The following is a 19596-nucleotide window of genomic DNA, read 5'->3' on the forward strand; positions in this document are numbered from 1 at the left end:
CTCAATCATTCGGGCTCCTATCATGGAGGTCACTTGGGCATCTGTAACCTCTCATTATCGGTACTGTAGATTGATGGTATCAAAGGGTACTTGCTGATCTCATCTACCATAGGCTTAACCTTCCGGTCAGAAGTCATTCTCTTGCTGCCTGTAAGGTTCCGAGTCACCTTTGCTTCACAGTAGCAATATTTTCTGCTCTGTTAATCTTCACGCTCACCCCTGTGAGCCAAGTCCCGTTCCACGCACAATTATGGATCTTGATATGCAAAAAACGAAGACTTTCTATTCATTAATATACCTAGAGCCCATTCCTGCACACCTACATCACTCTTCGGATTAAGTTCAGATCTCATCATACATTGATCCCAGATTCCGAGGATAATGTTGAATGAATCAGAAGTACATGCCATGAGCACATCAATACCAAATGATGGCTCCTGCCTTAGTACCCAAACTGAATTATTGGATTTAGCATCTCTAAATCGATATACAATGTACCACAACGTGTCCAAGCCCCTGTTGATAGGATGACTGATTGAGTAGGGGTATATGGAGAAGACTTTTTATATACAGGGTAATATAGATATACTAATGAATATCCGAAGAACCTAGGAATGGCCAAATCACGATGCCTTGTCATTAGATAACTCTGTCCCTTTCCATACTGGACAAATTCGTCATCTATAGACCAAGTTAAAATGTTCACGCATTTCGCTGATTCCAAATTTCCTACAACATCGAGTCATATTAAGACCTGAGCCTTCAGTATATACCATGGTGATAAAATATCCAATCATACATGCTATATTTGGATATCATCACATGGTATAATGAGGACGTAATGAGAGACTGGTTAGAAAGGAAAGGCCGTTTTCACAGTGTTGGTGTAGGCGAGCAGCTGCCATGGTAACAAACTATTTTCGAAAATCAGAAACCAGTCACCAAGCGTTTCGAAAAGGGAAGAGTTGTACAAATGATAGATAGGATATGTGGATACGTCTATCTGATAATGAACGCCGCGCTCACTTTGCCAAGGGCTCATCAGTGACTTTCATGTCATCACAAAGAATGCGCGGCCATTATTGGAGACTGCTCTATTTCAAATCGGATCTGGAAGCGTGATCGCTAGTCATTAATATCGTTCGCATTCCTTATTGTGCCCGGGTAAGCCTTTGATTGCCTTTTTTTCTGCCTTTCCATTCGGGCTGGAGGGTGTCGTCTAGCTTTCTAGCCAGGCCGAAATGGTCGCCAGATGTCTGGGTCGTATTTTCTTTTTCCTTTGCGGTACTTGTTGCTGTTTGAGAACTAGTAGTGTGTTGGCTGGCCATCGTCACTTCTTTTGCATTCTCCATAAAGTCCTTACCTGCTTGGCCCACTAAAAAGTGTCCATTTGGCCAAGTCCATGCTTTGGCCTCTTGAACATCACGTTCAACTATCTCTCTACCGCCGGATGATCTGAGTGTTAATTGTAGAACCTCTTACTCCACGTCGGTCGAACAATTTTAGATGTCCTTCATTGCTTTTTCTATCTCGCTCTTCCTACGCTCAAGTTGCGTATGCAAGCGAAACAAATTATTCGGCAAGAGTCGAAAAAGAGTCAATGGAAGAAGAAATTTGGATAGTAAGCCTGGCGTGAACTTCTCAAAATTATCTTTCGCTTAGCCTTTCGGGCGACTGATGAGCGTATGCGGGTACGAAAGCGGAGATTGTACACCGCTAGTTCTCAATGTAACCAAGCTCTTGCCTGGCCCGCACTCTGAGAATACCTCCGCGTCGAGCTGAATGCAGCATTCAGAGCCAATCGCCTGCGCTGACGCTATGACTTCAAAGGCTGGCTGAGATATATGAACATCTGCAGAAGGTGACTCCAGCTACAGGCCCAGGGGGGGAGGGGTGACCCGAGGAGAAAAGAGGGGGGAGGTTTGAATTATCTCGACGCAAGTGCGGCACCCGCGGGCCGGTGCTTCAGATGCATTGGACAAATCAGTATGTGAGCGCTAGAACGATCGCCATCCACCGATTATCCAATGATATAGTGATCGTGGTGCATTTTGCATTTGAAATCGTGCATATTTTCATGCCGTACTACGAAAGATGCAGTTTGAGCTCGGTGCGCTGCACATACTCTTGCAGAATGCATACGGTCGGAGGCCAGCTGGCTGAAGCTGAAGCTCTCTCGTAAATTGCAGCCAGACGCAGACGGGACTTTTAAAGATGTACCTGGTATCTGCCCAAAACTTGAAGATTACGCTGAAGCCCGGTCCTGGCTTGACAATCAATCGCTGACATGGGATCAATCTCCCCCACGGTAACTGTGTTACGGATCCTCGACTCCATCAATGCAAAAGAACCCAACGCTTTATACTGCGTTCATCCAGCTTCCTCTAATGTCTCCGAAGGTTGGCTTGAAATCAGCATTGCTGATGTGGTGAGCGCGACAAATCGTCTAGCTCTTTGGCTCCATCTTAACGTGGCCTCTGCCGATGCCCCCCAAGCCCTAGCATATATAGGCGCAAATGACATACGCTATTGTGCTTTTGTCTTCGCGTGCATGCGACTTCGCCATACTGTATTACTCCCAATCTCCAGTGTACCGGTCAATGATTCTAACAGGTTTCTAGGCTGTTTTTCTTTCAAATAGGAACTCGGAGCAGGCATCCCGCCATGTGCTTTCTGCCGTCGGTTGCACTAAGCTCATCTACACCCCTGAGCGAAGCCGACAAATTGATGAAATCAAGTCGGCCGATCCATCTCTAAAATCATGGGTCGCGCCTGATCTTTGGGAGGTCTTCGATCGCCAATCTACCGCTCCTGCCCTTGACATAAAGGAACCTGCCGAGGATTCGGAAGATAGAGTGGCGGTTTATATCCACAGCTCTGGAACAAGTGGTTAGTTGGAGTGTGATATTCCACCCCCCGGGTCACTACTGACAACTCTGCTTCACCCCAGGTATGCCAAAGCCTGTTCCAATGACAAATGGCTACTTCCTCGCTTTACAGCAGATTTGTCAACTACCAACCCCCGAGAATCGGGTTGGTAGCATGGCTGCAGTTGCCGGAAGGGGCAAGCGGGCTCTTGCTGTGAGCCCTTTTTTCCACTTGATGGGCATGCTTAATATGATGGTACCAGTATTGGCAGGGACTCCCTTTGTCCTGACCCACGAAAAACCTATAACAGTGGATATTTTCGCTCAAGTCATCAAACAAACGCAGCCCAAGACTGCGAACATGCCACCAAGTATGCTAGAGGAGCTTTCAAAATCCGACCTCGGGATGGAATGCCTAAAAACCTTTGATTTGCTTACTTTCGGAGGTGCTCCTTTGGCTCGCGAAGCAGGTGATCAAATTGCAGATGTCGTGCATTTGCAGTCGGTCATTGGATCAAGCGAATGCGCCATTTTCGGTGCTTTAAAGCATCAACACAAGGACGAATGGCCCTACCTCGAGTTTAACCCTTTTGCGGGGTATGAAATGCGTGAGGCCGGCGATGGGTACTATGAGCTTGTTGTTTTGCGCGGAGAGATGGGCAGCAACCTGCATGCAGTGTTTCATGCTTATCCTGACAAGACAGAATATCAGACTGGAGATCTTTTTACTTCCCACCCGGAAAAGAAAGGCCTTTGGCTCTACGCTGGGAGACGCGACGACGTGATTGTTTTGAGCAATGGAGAAAAGTTCAACCCAGTCACGATGGAGGAGATTATCTCTGGACACCCGCTAGTCGATCGGGCAGTCGTAGTCGGACAAGGTCGCTTCCAGTCTGGCGTTCTTATTGAGCCTAACTGGGAGGCATGGAATGGCGAGGCAAGCGCCTTGATCGACGAGATCTGGCCTTTGGTGAAGAAGGCGAACGAGATCGCCCCTGGCCATGCCCAGATAATGAAGGACCGTATCGGCCTTGCCTCTCAATCCAAGCCTTTCCAGTTGACCCCTAAAGGGACCATCAAGCGACGGATGATTGTGAGCGACTACGCAGATGAGATTGATGCCATTTATGCCGTCTCCGATCAGGTCAAGGCTGCCCAGATTGCCAAAGAGGCCACTCGATCGGATGTTTCTGCTTACGTTGCTTCAACTCTGTGTGAAATCCTGGAGGTTCCAAGCTTCGATGTTAATGCAGACATCTTTGCATCGGGACTCGATTCGCTTCAGACACTGCGATTGGGCCAAATCCTCCAGGCATCTCTTCAATCTGCCTGCCCCGATCTCGGGGCCGCATTCAGCAGTCAGCAGCTCTATTCCCTGCCGACAATCACGCAACTCTCTGATTACATTTACGGTATTCTTCAGGGGGAAGGTGCAGCTGTTGCTACCCCAGTGATTGAACCTGACAGTGAGCGGGAGGCAAGGATTGCGGAGCTTGTCGGGAAGTACTCTGAAGACTTCGGTCAGAACCACGCTGTCATTCTCACTGGTTCAACTGGCTCACTCGGTACCTATTTGCTATCCAACCTTCTGAGCGACCTCAGTGTTACCAAAATATACTGCCTCAATCGATCGGAAGATGCGGCCCCTAGGCAGCTACAGAGTTTACGTGAAAAGGGACTGGCCAAATTCGACAAGTTCCCACGACGAGTAGAGTTCCTCCAGGCACAGTTCGGGGCCGAAAAGCTTGGTCTTGGTGATGAAAAGTATGATGACATGTTGCAGGAGGTTGATACAATCATCCACAATGCGTGGAAAGTCAACTTCAACCACCGAGTCGAGGCCTTTGAGAGCCCACACATTGAGGGTGTTCGTCGTCTTGTGGAATTTAGTGCCGCCAGCGAGAAGACAGCCCACATCCACTTCATTTCTTCTATATCCACTATCGAGGGATACAACAAAGGCCCGTCCATCCCTGAAATTATTTTTGATGATCCAAGCTCTGTCCTTCGTCAAGGCTACGGCGAGTCAAAGCACATCTCCGAAAGAATCTGCGCCACGGCTTCCGCGAAATGCGGTGTCCCGACAAGTATCCATCGCGTAGGCCAGATTGGAGGTCCAACAAGCGAGCTGGGTATGTGGAATACGCAAGAATGGGTGCCTTCGCTGGTAGCAGCCTCAAAAACGATCAAGCAGATCCCCAATTCGTTGGGTTCAGTGACAGTGCAATGGGTTCCAGTGGTTTGTGATGGCCGCAAATACGTCTCCACTATACACAACTAACATCAGGTTTTTGCAGGATGTGTGCGCGAAAGTGATCACTGAAATTGTTCGCACTCGACGCACGACTCAAGAGGATGAGCCTTGCGCAGCATTCCACATTGTCAACCCCAAGGTTGCAGATTGGCAATCGCTTATTCCGGCCGTGAGAAAATATTTCGACGTCGAGCCAGTCGATATTCAGACATGGATCGCCACGCTGGAGGGCTTCACTAACCCCACAGAAGACGATTTGCGGGACAAACCTGCTCTCAAGATTCTAGACTTTTTCAAGGCTATCGCATACTCGAATGAGGCTGGCCCTTCGACCGAAACAACGAAGACACAGGCTGCTAGTAAGACCTTGCGACGACTACAGGCAGTCGACGCCCCATTGATGGAGAACTGGATGAGACAGTGGAAGTTCTGAGTCAGGATGCAAATCTCTTTAGGGTTTTATCAGTATAAATGGATCAATTAACGATTATTGTTCAACCCAATCACTACTTTTTGTGGGGAAATTAGGTGCAAATATAACTATGCGGGATATGGAAATGGAGGCTCTTTTCGATAGTACCGAGGAAGGCGACAGATGCTCGAAGAGTCAAAATCTCGGTGAGATTGGCGTGGCTCTACCGGCTGATCTTTGTGTTGCATGTATTATGGATCGAATCAAAATCTACTGAAAAGGGTCATACGTTGTAGACCGCAGGGGGTGCACCAAACTATGGCCAAGGAACCCACGTGGGCAGTCGGCTTGTAGTATTTCCTCCTTACCGGACCTGTTGCTTGCGGGCGCATTTGAATATGTCAATGCGAGTGTTTTTTTTTTTTTTTTTGAAAGAAGTTCTAATTTGATTCGTTAGTCCTGTGATTTGTAAGAAAGCAGGAGGAGAACACCGGAATTCCGAGGTCATATCCCTGCCAAGTCCTTTCGGACTCGGAAAGAGCTGCCCGCAATGCGTTGATAAGCGGCAAGAAAGCCAAGATGCGTCGCTTGGCAAACAACCTCCCAAGACTTCCAAGACTTTGGAACCTTCCCAGACAGTCTTCGAGGGCTCGGCACGTGCAGATGATGCTTGCTTCTAATTTGTTGCATATAATGAGCTCGTTGAACGGACCTAACAATAACTGGAAGGACGCCTAGCCGCACGTTGCGGCCAGGACTTCCACAGCCAGGATACACCGGAGATTTGATTTCTTGTTCCCTGCTGCATTGCTTGGCGTGAATTGCGATCTCAACAACCAAGCTCCAGGTCAACAGGGCCGGCCTACTTAAGACATCCATGTCTTCCCACCTTGTTCTGACTTCCTGGCCCACCCCACTTCCTCCCCTTGCATACGAAGCGATCAATCGACGATCACAATGCGTACACTGTCGATCGTCCACGCGATCGCAGCCTTCGTCTCGTGCACAGCTGCCCAGACCTTCCAGCGTCTGGGCGGGTGTCCGGACCTTGGCTGCGTGTTCCCCCCGGACCAGTACGGATCAGCCATCATCTTTCACAGTAACACTAAGCACGGCAGACTAACAAGTATGCCCTGAATCTAGAGCCGACTTCCTTGCCGGCCAATATTTCGATATTCGTCTCGAGGTTCACTCTCCCATCAATGGCTCCGAGGCCCGTGTTGGGGAGCCTGACCCCAACTTTACGTTCACCATCACTAAGAAGCGTGGTAAGCCCATCGCGGCTACAAAATTCTTCAAAGTCGATGAGCCCAAGCTGGAGCGATGGGACTTCAGCTGGTATGAAGGTAAGAACTTTTCTTCTAGGTCCCCCTCGTCAAGAAACTAAACCGGACAGATCGTTTCGCCGAGGATGCTGATACTCCCTCTATCGTTAACGTTACCTCCAAGATCTACCGGCGGGTAGCCCTGAAGGAGCCGGGAGAGTACGAAGCCACCCTCAATTATTATGGTAGTCAAAAGACGGTGGCCAACTGGCTCGTTCGTGATCTGCCGACCAAGCGACGTGCTAAGAACGTCATCCTGTTCATCGGAGATGGCATGACCACAAACATGATCACCGCTGCACGTCTGATTGCTCACAAGAGCATCAACGGCAAGTACATGACCAAGATGGCTCTGGACAAGTTCCCCGTGCTAGGCCACCAGATGACCCACTCTATGGACTCATTCATCACCGACTCGGCAAACTCCGCGACTGCCCTCTACTCCGGTCACAAAACCACCGTCAACGCGTTAAACGTGTATGTGGACTCCTCTGAGGATCCTTTTGATGACCCCAAGTTTGAGACCATCGCGGAGATCTTTCGGCGTCACCACCCTCATGCCGGGATTGGTATTGTTTCGACTGCCTTCCTGGCTGATGCCACCCCGGCAGCGTTGACGTCCCACACAAGTGACCGTGGAGAGTATGACCATGTGATCAGCACCTATTACGAGGGCCTGACCAACTACACCTGGACGGAGTGGAATGGTCCCGACGTGCTCCTCGGAGCGGGCGCAGAGAACTTCCTCAAGAGTGAGGACGCCAAGCGTGATTACTACGATCTGTTCGCCCAGAATGATTACAGTGTGGCCTGGAACAAAACCGCGCTGCAAAATGCCCCGAACGACCAGAAGCTGCTGGGTGTCTTCCAGACGTCTAACCTCGCGACTTGGCTGGACCGCAACGTCTACCAGGCCAACCTCCTCAATAAGACCAACTACCCTGATGGCTCTGGTCGCGACGCAGATGACCTTCCCGGGCTCAAGGAGATGACACTTAAGGCCATTGACGTTCTTCACGAGCGACACAGTGATGATGGCTGGTTTATCATGTCCGAGGCTGCCAGTGTCGACAAGCAGATGCATACGCTTGACTACGACCGGGCTCTTGGTGAGCTGCTCGAGCTCGACGACACTGTTCGTGCCACCATTGAAAAGCTCAAGCACCTAGGCGAGCTGGAGGACACACTCGTCATCGTCACTGCCGATCATGGCCACGGTTTCGATGTCACCGGCTCCGTTGACACCAAATACCTAGAAGCGCAGGACGACGACCGCCACAAACGCAGCGCAGTCGGCTACTACGAGAGCTCCGGCCTGTCGCAGTACACCACGGGAGGTCCCAACTCCCTGCGCTACTCAGAGGGTGTTCATTTCCCCACTCGCTGGGACCCGCGATACACCCTGCACTCGGGCGTGGTTGCGTTCCCCGACCACCACGAGAATTATCAAGTGCACAAGGACGGCCCGCGCACGCCTGCTTTGGCGGCCCAGGGCGATAAGAACAACTACTATGCCAGCTATAAGGATGCTGTTAGCGGCATCCTGATAAATGGAACCTTGCCTGTCGATGCGGCCCAAGGTGTCCACTCCTTGACGGATGTGCCGGTGTTCGCGCAAGGTCCGTGCCAGGAGCTTTTCGGAGGAGTTTACAGCTCCATCGATATTTTCTTCAATATCGCGGAGTGCTTGGGATTGTCGGAAGGAAAGTGAGGGGATATAGATTTGCATGGAAGGAAATCGGCGATCAAGAGGTCCAGGTACTACGGGCTATATGGAAATTTTACATTGTATCTCTGCGTTAATCTAAAGGAATTCAAAAATCCTCCAAACACTTCCTGTCACTGTTATTTTTCGCCTTCTAGAAAACGCGCCCACATACATGACGGTCGTGGGACTCGATCTCGTATATACAAGGTTGTTTAGGGAGATTGTGAATCTAGGAAATGGAGTATTGGAGCCATAATATGAATTCGCGTAATGAGTGACTTAAGGCCCTTGGTCATTGTTTTCACTGCTTTCCCTCGGGGCATACATTCAAGACCTCAAGCTATATGCCAATCCATGGTGGTATCTACAAAGGCAGCCACCAGCACGCCTACCTGAACGATACGATTGGTTGCATCCAGGTTCAACAGCAACACTCAAAATGCAAGGTGCCTATTCAGCAAGCGTCTAGGGACCAGAGTAGGTGCAGTTCGAAAGGTCCAAGGTTGTCAAGTCAATCGTGTAGGGGGGCCCGGTAGTGCCTATATATAGTGTAAGTAAATCTACGAGTTGCAAGATAGAGGGGGAAGAGTACTCAGAGCGAGAGTATAAGCGACACTGCAAGTAATGACTTGATTGGCAGCAAGAAGGTCACCCTTTCCGAGAGCACTAAGCACGCCCTTGAGTTGATTGCCGCTTAATTCCACGGTCTTCGAAACGCTAGAGACAGGAGCAGCTGAGGCAGCAACGGCGAGGGCTAGCAAAGCTCCAAGGGCGGTTTGAAACTTCATATTGAAGATATCCTCTGGTTGAGATATTCCAGTTTTATTGAGTAGTTATAACCCTTGATGTCTTGAGTACTGCTCTTAATTACTTGGGGAAAAATGAAGAGAAACTGGAGAAAGATATGCCCTTATAGCTTTCTCGATGACACCTCGTAATGGCTTTCCTCTACTAGTTGAGTTCACTTCCGTTACATTTTTACATCATGATTTTACCAGTCTTTCTAGATACAGTGAAATGAAAAGGCGCTTGAGAATTCTTGGGTAGCAGTGTTACAGTTACAATATTTAAATCTAAACTACCATCCATCAGCCAAGCCAAAGTCGCATGTCAAATCCGTAAGAAAGAACTTTCGGGGAGTATTTTGGATCCCCTTTGAAATTTCATTGAGACATTTTACAATAATCGAGGATGGTACGCCATGAAAAACTAATCAAAGTATCAATTGTACAAGTATTACCTTTCTTCAGGAAGCTTGCGTTAGCTTTTGTCCGAAGTAAAGCTAAGAGACAAGATTCTTGTGGATCCTTCCTTACTTTGCACCTAGTGTATATACTGCCTCACACCTTTACCGCTGAACGGTGCGAATTAAGCGAAATGTGAAAAGGCCCTAAAGGAAAAGAAAATTATTGTTTTCTACATGATGCGGTTTCTCAAATGCCATGAATGTCTTAGGGCTGACTCGGTATCCTCGGCAGATTGATGGTGTCACTTTTGCTAGGGTATTTGAGTAGGACCAATCGATAGAAATAATGAATCTATTTCCCCACCGGGTTCGGAAGCAATTTTATGAATACCAATTTATACAGTGCATATAGATTCGAGCTTTTATAATATTCATATACTAGGCTCTATTATGCACCTATTTTCTCTCTAGGGTCCCATAACCAGCGTAACTCCGCGTATCTTGGATGTAGACGCGTACTACAATATGCACCAGACATGTATTGCGCTAGTATTGACAGACAGAACGTTAAAATTCACCTGCGAGACCAGGACCGGTCGAGACCACCATAGATGGAAACTATCATAGGACCAACCAAGGGATGCCAAGGGATATAGATTTAGATGGCCCGAGGGGTTCCTAGCTTCCGGCTTTCTTTGTCCCAGGGCGCTTCTCGAATATAGTCCGAATAAAGGCTATCAGTGCTTGTTGATCTTTATGGATCTAGTTGGAGTTAATTGGTAATCATATAACGAAGGTTGCCATCAGCATAAGAACTAATTATCTTGAGCATATGCCCATTTTTGAATTATCTCCACCAGATGGATGGCATTTCACATTTTGAATTTGATGTGAATACAACCAATACCGCCTCAAGAATAGAGCCGAATTATCGGGATTTTTGTTTACTTAGATAGGATAGCATGTGCATGCGGCGTAAAAATATATCACGGCTATTGGATTCTTCGCATGTATCACTCAGTCACATAACACACTATTCTATCACATGTTGGGCAAAAGAAAAATCTGCCGCGATGTAGGGGGATATCTTGAATCTTAGTGCAACTGTAACCATTCGGTCTTGGATAGAGTTGCTTGTGTAACATGGGAATCTATTCGTCGGTGGGGAACCACAAAAATTGTCGGTAATAGATGCTAGTACAAACCCCTGGGCCCTAGGAGAGAGGACAGTAAGCAATATTGTCTTTAGCGCAATAGGCAAGGTACATGCAAATCACATCCCGGCCATACGCTAATGCTTAGCAGTGAAGGACATTATTTGTTAACTCAAAATAAACAGCTCTGATTATCATCGCATCAACTATCAGTCACTATGTTTTTACGTTCCGTTATGTTGTACTGGTGGGTGTGGTAGTTCATGAGCTCACTTCCCACGTATGGTATATCGAAATCAATGGTACTAGAGTCAACACTCTATTGACCGGTTCCGAAAAAGGTGTGTCAGAAAGTTTCTGATCCTAAAATCCTACATCAGGGTGCTCGTCAGATCTCGGTTTGATGAGACAGAAATCAACGGGGCGTACCTAAACCCACCTAAACGCTGCTCTGAAGCTGGGGTCTCAATGAAAGAATACCACGATCAAGCTGGCCCTTTGCTTATAAATACCTCGCCCGACGTAATGTCTACACAAATGACTGTTGCCATTTCTATCAATGAAGGCAGTTCTGGTCTTATCACCCACAGAGCCTATTTTTGATAGGTGTTTCAACTATGCAGGTATGTCTCTTTATCCTCTTGCGGTCACCTGAAGGACTGCGTGAGGTCTAATTCATGGGGAGTGAAATGAGTCAGTCATATTCTCTCAGATCTAAAAGAAGTTTTGCTGACTCCCAGCTTCATATATGCTTCATTCAAGTGAGATCCCAATAACCCCCTGGGCAGCGGGTATTTTGATTGGAAAGGGGACAGCGGGACCTTGCGAGTGATGGATGTCATTTAGACAATAATCCTCTACACGATAACTGTACTTATCACATGGTAAGGAAAATATTGCTGCGATCAAAGTATTGACACGATAATGACAGTCTAGGTACCGCGAAACCATTGAGTAGAGCCTATTATTCTAAAGAGTGAGCAAAATGGCCAAACCGGTGGATGCCTGAGACATAAGAAGACTGTTTTTGTCTCATTGATATGCTGTTAGGGTGTCCCAGTGCCCTCGAAGTCCATGAACCAGAATTTCGTTGGGTATGTTTTTTCATGGATGACTTGTGCTTTCGAATAAATCTGTCCCCAGGTCTGCTGCATAGGTGATGATTTCCTCCGTATGTCCTCTTCCGTCGAGATTAATCTCGCCCAAAAAGTCGTGTAAACATGCGGTATAGCAATTCGAATGGAGCCAGCATAACCACTTTGTATGGGTGGAAGCTCTGGACATATACCAGTATAGGCTGCTTCTGCAGCTATAACGAATGCTAGCGATGGCAAAATTGGAGAAGATATAACTGACTCGATAGCTTCGGCATTAGCATAGAGAAATGCGTCATGGCGGAGTCCTCGTTCAACTTTGTTCTCTTCGCAGAGACATCGGAAGTAGCTAGAAAGCCTCTATTAGCGGGGTGCTAGAGATAAGTAACGTATGGAGAGTTGGAAAGTGAAGGGATGGCTTTCTTACCTACAAAGGTCGATTACTGAGGCGTTCCCCATAGCTGGATCCTCTACCCATTGTATCTTCCATTGAGGACGAATCCTATGGAAGTTTCGAGGAAATACTAGTGCAGACTCAGTAGCAGAGACGAAGAATTCCTTGAACTTCTCCCATGAGTCATCGCCGAATGAAGTCCGTATACAGACAAATCCCCACGTAGGCTGCTCTTCTAGATGTCCATTGAGTGCTTTAACCCATCCTATCGCATTGCACTTCACAATGTTAAGGAGATCATCTTTAGTGAAATTTTTGGATTCAGCCCTCCTAATATCTTTGATCCGCTCAAACGCGATATCGGCGTTTACGCGCGCTCTCTTCTCAGTATCCATCTCTGTGAGCATCAAACTAAGGGCATTGTCGAATAACCTCTTTGTATTGTGGGACCACCGATTTTGATTTGCCAGATATTTTAGATCCTCCGGGATACAACCGCCGAAAGGAGTGTCGAGAACAATAAGCGCCTCGGCCTCGGTGAGACTCTCCTGGCCATCCGTTCTGGCGGCTTTTTGAACAAGCTCGTCAATGTTACAATCAACGTAGAAGTTGCAGTAATAATTTGCTTGTCGAGAGGCCATCGGCGAAGCATTTTCAGACGACCTTCAGTGGTGAGGATGGAAGAATCGTTTTCATTCACAGCTCTTTCCCATTTATCGATACTTTCTTGTGGCGGCTGTGGCCCACCATGGCTGAGGGATGCCCATTGACTCATGGCTTATTTTGGGCGAGATCATGAGGCTAGAGAGGTGGCAGAACTGGGGAGGTCGCCGCTCTAGTTCATCTGTAACATGGAGAGAGTGCAAATTTAAAAAGGCGAAAAGATGAGAGAGAGGAAATGAGAAGAGAAGCAACCACGAAGTACTTAGGTGGGGCGGGGTGGCTCAGGGCGAGTCTCGTTTGAGCTAAACTATGATGCCTGATGATTGAGGCTAGATATGCGGGCTTGGGGACGACAGTGCTCGAACTCGAATAAAGTGAGAGAACTACTGAGAATCTTCCGCTGAAGATTGCTTTGTGGTTTACCCACTTCGCCCACTCCATATTGTTATACACGTGCTGCGTTGGATTTTCACTTCAAAGCCGGCACCGTCAAGCTAAACACAGTATCTGGGTCAAAATTTGCCTTCAGGCCCTTCACAACATCCAGCTTGGACCCGTACGCCGTTTCAAGCAATTCTGCGGACGACTTTGCTTGAAAAGTAGAGTTATACATGGACACATAAGCCGTCGGTAGCACATTAGCAGGGTCTGCCTGCCTGATCTCCTCGGCCGTTTGAACTGCCCATTACTTTGACTGCTCTATATCCCCCTGTGCCGCAAATCCTAGGATCTCTAGCATGTAATGCGGCTCCCGGGTCACAAAAACAGACGAATGACTCTGCGGCGCTGCAGATGGCCCGCGAAGCTGATGGATGGCCAGAATGGTGCCCGGGTCCGATGGCATGCGATTCACAGGTTGCATTTCCGGCATAGTGAGAATCCTCGATCAGCACCCTTCACCGTAACCGAAAGGTTGGTTTCAAGTCCATTTCGTAGGGCTGACAAGTAATGGTCTAGAACGAGCCAATTTTAACTTTAACATAGAAAAAGCCAGCCTAAGAAGGTGATGAGCTTGACGAAGTTGTGCTACTGACTCCCTCATGTAGGAGGGGCTTTCTGCAGATGGGGACGACTGTCAAAGCACTCCTGGCCGAAAGTTTAACGCTCCAAATTCGAAACCAATCATCACCAACGGTATTAGGCTAGAAAGCCCTGACAACTAGCTCAAAGCCACCAGAAGAGGGGGCTCAACATGAAACCAACCTAAAACGGCCGTCTGATATCGAATTTAATCTTCTTAGATATCTTTGGTAAGCTTTTAGGAGCGAGTCTATAAGGAATGCAGAAAAGATAATCATCGACGTTTTGAATTTTCAGCACAGCCGTGTACTTCTCGAATGTTTCTCATCCTAAATCCTTCTTTGATTCGCTCCAAGGCCACGCTGGAAGGCTGATTTATCTTTTCCATCTTCGCTTCTGCTTGACTTTCCCCTTCACTTGCAAATGGATCCACAGCAGTTGTGTTGAACTTGAGCGCCTGAACGTCATGCTGGAACAACAGATCAAGCTCAGCATTGATACGCCATTTGGGTTTGGGTCCTGGTAGGTAAACAAATGTCTAAATACGGCACAAAACACAGGCACCCGCCCAGAAGAATCCTGACTTGCGTCCCAACCCGACGCGGATGGGTTGAGCATACGTGGTGTAATGAAATTGGTAATCAACCCACAGATGTTACAGATGTTATACACATTACACGCGAGAACGATGGTTTTTATACGCAGGTGTGACTGAGCTTAATCCGCAGACTAGCGAGTACCAGATAGGTTCCACGCTAGTATCATAGGTGATGGTGTAAACAAAAAGCAGGCTGCGGACGGCCCACTGCGCAGCGACATTACCTCTTGAAACGATACCTAGGACACCGATGACAAATACTTAAACCATTGTGCTACTCAAGCCGCACAAATATAGTGTTCGACGACCAAATTCTTTGGCCATAGGGCGAGGGTGCCAATATCACCTAGCGCATCCTGCACCATCCACACGGTGATTGCGTTGCTTCTCGGCAACCCAGCTTACTTGTAGAGATAGGTAGAGTAGCCTATTAGATCGCTTCGGGATAGCGCTTGAGTTTGTCCAAGCCATGCATACGATTTCCGTGCGGCGCATTTCAGCGTTACGGAAACAGTTGTGGTAGGATGTAAACATGGTTATAAGTTTCTACAGCTCGTTTGTCCTGCTTATGATGGCAATCCTTTCATCCAAATTGAAATTCGGGTCTCTGCCAGACACTGTCAAGCGTTGCATTATTGGCGATGTCGGCCCGAGACTGTGCTAATCATGTATTGGGAGGGGCAAAATAGTCCTTAATGGGATGGTGCGAATGAAAGCTGTCCACTGCAAAAAAACACGCCAAGTTTCATGTTGCGTAGGTCTATGAAAGAAATTTGATCTGCCGGTTAAAACCTAATTTTTTGCCGTGATAGTTGAAAATCCACCGCGGGCGGGCATCTGGCCAATCGACAGTCTCCGTGGCTTTGGGCCAGCCTGGCCTGCCTGTTGATTAGCGGGGTAGGAGGAGATGTCGGTCTGACCATGGGTCAATAGATAAGAGGGTGATGGAGAGCAGACGCAGGACAAAAGCGGAGCGCGATGGTGTTTTGATCTATTTTGATCGTACCTTTCGCATTTATTTCTGCCACTTTGCTTGAGTATCTTATTTCCTCGGTAGCTGGAGATCATCAGCTCTTCACCTTCTCGGCATTTGCGGATTTTGACCGATTCTTTATCAAATTTCATAAGCTTTCTCATTGCGCGGCATGTCTCCGCAGGACGCTTGGTGGAAGAACGCCACAATTTACCAGATTTATCCAGCCAGCTTCAAGGATTCAAATGACGACGGAATTGGTGACCTACCTGGGATTCAGAGCAAGCTCGATTACATCCAGTCATTGGGTGTTGACGCGATCTGGCTGTGTCCCATGTATGACAGCCCACAGTATGACATGGGATACGATATTGCCAATTACGAGGATGTCTATGCCCCGTACGGCACGGTCGCCGATGTCGAGGCTTTGATCACCTCATGCCATGATCGTGGACTGAAAATTTTGCTAGACTTGGTGATAAACCATACGTCGCACCTGCACGCCTGGTTCCAAGAGTCACGTTCCTCCAAGTCGAGCTCGAGACGCGATTGGTATATCTGGCGGCCTGCCAAGTATGATGCCGACGGAAAACGCCGTCCTCCCAACAACTGGCGCAGCATGTTTGGTGGGAGTGCCTGGGAGTGGGACGAGGAGACACAGGAATACTATTTGCATCTCTTTGCGGTCCAGCAGCCAGACCTAAACTGGGAAAACCCGGCAACACGCGCGGCCGTGTACGAGTCAGCTATGGAATTCTGGCTAAAGAAGGGAATCGATGGCTTCCGAGTCGATACAGTCAACATGTACAGCAAAGATCAATCATTCCGTGACGCTCCAGTTATTGATTGTCGGCTTGAGTGGCAGCCCGCCGCATCGCTGTACTGCAATGGGCCTCGTATCCATGAGTTCCTGAAGGAAATGGGCCAGATTCTGCTCAAGTACAACGCCATGACCGTGGGCGAGCTACCACACACGCCACAGGTTGCTGATGTACTTTCTTACGTCTCCGCGCAGGAGAAGAAGCTCAGCATGGTCTTCCAGTTCGACATAGTGGACATTGGTATGGGTAGCATACGATTTGACACCGTCCCGCGAAACTGGACGCTATTGGATCTCCGAATGTGTGTAGGCCGCACACAGGCTCTCATGGACGGCACGACCGATGGTTGGAGCACGACGTTCCTAGAAAATCACGACCAGGCCAGGTCAATCTCCCGTTGGGGTAGTGAGGCAAGCCCGCAGCTCTGGGCACGAAGTGCCAAAATGCTGGCTATGCTTGTCGCGAGCTTATCTGGGACTTTGTTTCTCTACCAAGGCCAGGAGATTGGCATGGTTAATGTCCCTGTTGAATGGGACATAAGCGAATACAAAGATCTCGATAGCCTTAACTATTACAAGTTCGTGCAGAAGTTGACGGGCGATGATCCCGCTGCACTAGCAGCAGCGAAGCTGGCCCTGGCTCACCTTGCACGCGACCATGCACGAATTCCCATGCAATGGGACAACACGCCCAATGCGGGCTTCACTAGCGCTGCCGTCAAGCCTTGGATGCGTGTGCATGATAATTACCCAGACTTAAACGCGAAGCGTCAGGCCCTCGACCCGACTTCTGTGCTTTCGTTCTGGCGTGAGCTGCTGCAGGTCCGGCGTGCCCACCCGGAGGTATTTGTGCGCGGAGTCTTTACTGATATAGATCCTTTAAATGAGTCGGTGTTTATCTTTGAGAAGGCAGCGATAAATCAGAAGCTTATTGTCGCTCTTAACTTTACGGGCAGCAAGCAGCCAATTGATTTGGCGGCGTGGCTTGGTTCGACACCATACAAAGTACTGATTAAAAATCATGAGGAGGAGTCACTCGATGCGCTACAGGCATATGAAGGGCGTGTCTATCTCGTGAATAAATAAGTGGCAAGCACACTGGTACTCATATTCCATACTGTAGAACCATGCACAATTGTTAATTGAAACATGGCATCTTCAGTGGATGGAATTGTCTTCTCTCATTATTGAGTAATATTCCTTCAGGAAAAGACGAAGGAGGCGGCCTCCTGACTCTCATCCCGTGCGATCATGTCTTGAATTTCCGTTGCATTGATGACAGGGCTCATTGGGTACACATGTCACTCTTTTTCGTGCACTCATTCATAGAAGAAGCTTAGAGTAAGATGTGAAACAATCAGGAATGGATCGTTGTAAACAGAAATTGGGAGGCAAGTGGCTGCTCTTATTCGTCTCTCCGAGTCGCTTGCTGGCTAAACATCCTCCGCTCGGCAATAACTGACCCCCGTGGAGTGCCTTTATTTGGAGTTGCGGCGTTAGAGTGGTGGCATACATGCAGCGCAGGCAGACGTGCGTGCCCTGCTGACAGTCGGACTGGCCATTGCGGTGGAATTTTCGGCGCCTACATAGATTGCATCCCCTTGAAGGACATCGCTGCTCCATCCAGCCTTCAGCCCATAGCCGGAAGATGGAGTAAAACACACTAAAGCGAGGGCGAAAAAGCGGGGTTTGCGTCGGCTAGTTTGTCCACACTTCTTGAGTGGGTCTCTGCGATCGCATCGCCGGACGCACTTCAGTATTTGGTACGATCGGGATGTAAAAATTGCAACTCGTAATATACGTATACTGTAATCGAGGTAAGTCAGACTTGAAGAACCATGGATATTCAGTGTTCTCTTAGCAATCGGTTTGATTGACCGGGGGCTTTACAGCGACCACTCACAAGACGAGTTAAAATCAGGCGCTTCGTTCATGCTCTGGATTAAAGGGCTCTAGTAGCAGGATTTTACCGGCAGATAGGATTCGATGGGAAGTTGGAGAGCGTGGAAGGAAACGGGGTAGTTATGAAATCAGTGAAAAGTCTAGCTCTCTGCTGACTTGATGACTCGAGCAGGAACTCCTACAGCTATACTGAAAGGTGGAATATTTGCTTTCACCACAGAGCCAGCACCAATGGAGCAGCCTTCTCCAATCGTCACTCCAGCTAATATTACAACACCGGCACCAATCCAACAATCATCCCCGATCACGACGCCCCTTGTAAATTCATATCCTCTGTGTGCTTTCCGCTCCTGGATCTGGGTGTGGTGCTCCCCTGTGATGATACTAACATTTGGGCCGAGTTCAACGTTATTCCCAATCGACACCAACCCGCAATCAAGAATGGTAAGACTGGATAGATCAAGTCTCAATAAAGAGCATTCAATAAGGCAAAGCAGACTTACTGAAAGTTGGCATAAAGATTATCACCTACACTGATATTGCATCCATAGTCGATGAAGAGAGGAGGTTCAATGTATATACTTCCCCCAGTGCGGCCTAAGAGCGATTTCAAAATCTCCTCTCGCTGCGGGACCGCGGCTACAGGGCAATCTCCGTAAAGGGTTGCATTGAATTTTCCAGTCAACCGTCGTGCTCGTGATCGGGCTTCTACAAGCTCCGGTGCCAGAGGAGTATATCTAGCATGAGACAACGTGTTAGCCAGTAGCTGACTCCAGCGACTAGTAGTGACATACAACATGCCGGAGATCATCCGTTCGTACTCCTCTCCCCAGCAAACGTCCTGTAGACGCCGGGCCATGGCAATAATAGTATCGTCCTTTTCGGTTTGGGGAATCATGTTGGCAAGTAAAAATTCAGTTCTGCTAGTACCCTTGCACATGTCTTGTCTTGCTCAAGGGGACACCCTCCTTTTAAAAGCCAGGCTTTGACATTAGTCTTCATTCTTGTGGGCCGTGATTCTCGTCCGACTTTCCGCTTGAGAAGACAGTTAGAGTCAGCTGTTTAAGAACATCAAATACAAAATGAGATTTTTTATGTCTGTTGACCAATTGTAGCCGTACCACTCATGCAGCCGCGCAGGAATACGAGTCTTTTCGTTGGCGTTTTCGGTTCCGCGGGCCTGCAACCCGAAGGGCGGTACGCTTCATTGAATCACGATTATCAAC

The 19596-nt window shown here is 48.3% G+C and overlaps 6 protein-coding genes across 6 annotated transcripts; 3 read left to right on the forward strand and 3 right to left on the reverse strand.

Annotated features, from left to right (window-relative positions):
• Positions 1-2287: 2287 nt before the first annotated feature.
• On the forward strand, positions 2288-5554 carry N7482_010342 (NRPS-like protein biosynthetic cluster; the record flags this gene model as incomplete). The annotated part of the gene is made up of 4 exons (XM_056692466.1): positions 2288-2596; positions 2622-2861; positions 2962-5106; positions 5165-5554. The coding sequence occupies 4 exons, from the start codon at positions 2288-2290 to the stop codon at positions 5552-5554; spliced, it is 3084 nt and encodes a 1027-aa protein (XP_056538423.1).
• A 936-nt stretch (positions 5555-6490) lies between these two features.
• N7482_010343 (alkaline phosphatase) lies at positions 6491-8569 on the forward strand (the record flags this gene model as incomplete). The annotated part of the gene is made up of 3 exons (XM_056692467.1): positions 6491-6606; positions 6677-6879; positions 6930-8569. 3 exons carry the CDS (start codon positions 6491-6493, stop codon positions 8567-8569), a joined length of 1959 nt encoding a protein of 652 aa, XP_056538424.1.
• A 462-nt stretch (positions 8570-9031) lies between these two features.
• N7482_010344 (uncharacterized protein) lies at positions 9032-9354 on the reverse strand (the record flags this gene model as incomplete). The annotated part of the gene is made up of 2 exons (XM_056692468.1): positions 9032-9105; positions 9159-9354. 2 exons carry the CDS (start codon positions 9352-9354, stop codon positions 9032-9034), a joined length of 270 nt encoding a protein of 89 aa, XP_056538425.1.
• A 3009-nt stretch (positions 9355-12363) lies between these two features.
• On the reverse strand, positions 12364-13035 carry N7482_010345 (uncharacterized protein; the record flags this gene model as incomplete). The annotated part of the gene is made up of 2 exons (XM_056692469.1): positions 12364-12374; positions 12432-13035. The coding sequence occupies 2 exons, from the start codon at positions 13033-13035 to the stop codon at positions 12364-12366; spliced, it is 615 nt and encodes a 204-aa protein (XP_056538426.1).
• Positions 13036-15820: 2785 nt separating this feature from the next.
• N7482_010346 (glycoside hydrolase family 13 protein) lies at positions 15821-17554 on the forward strand (the record flags this gene model as incomplete). Its single annotated transcript, XM_056692470.1, has 1 exon — positions 15821-17554. The coding sequence occupies one exon, from the start codon at positions 15821-15823 to the stop codon at positions 17552-17554; it is 1734 nt and encodes a 577-aa protein (XP_056538427.1).
• A 956-nt stretch (positions 17555-18510) lies between these two features.
• On the reverse strand, positions 18511-19268 carry N7482_010347 (sugar O-acetyltransferase; the record flags this gene model as incomplete). Its single annotated transcript, XM_056692471.1, has 3 exons — positions 18511-18820; positions 18874-19107; positions 19165-19268. The coding sequence occupies 3 exons, from the start codon at positions 19266-19268 to the stop codon at positions 18511-18513; spliced, it is 648 nt and encodes a 215-aa protein (XP_056538428.1).
• Positions 19269-19596: the final 328 nt, after the last annotated feature.

This window comes from Penicillium canariense, assembly GCF_028826845.1.
Source record: "Penicillium canariense strain IBT 26290 chromosome Unknown utg000008l_segment0_segment0, whole genome shotgun sequence".
Lineage (NCBI taxonomy): Eukaryota > Fungi > Ascomycota > Eurotiomycetes > Eurotiales > Aspergillaceae > Penicillium > Penicillium canariense.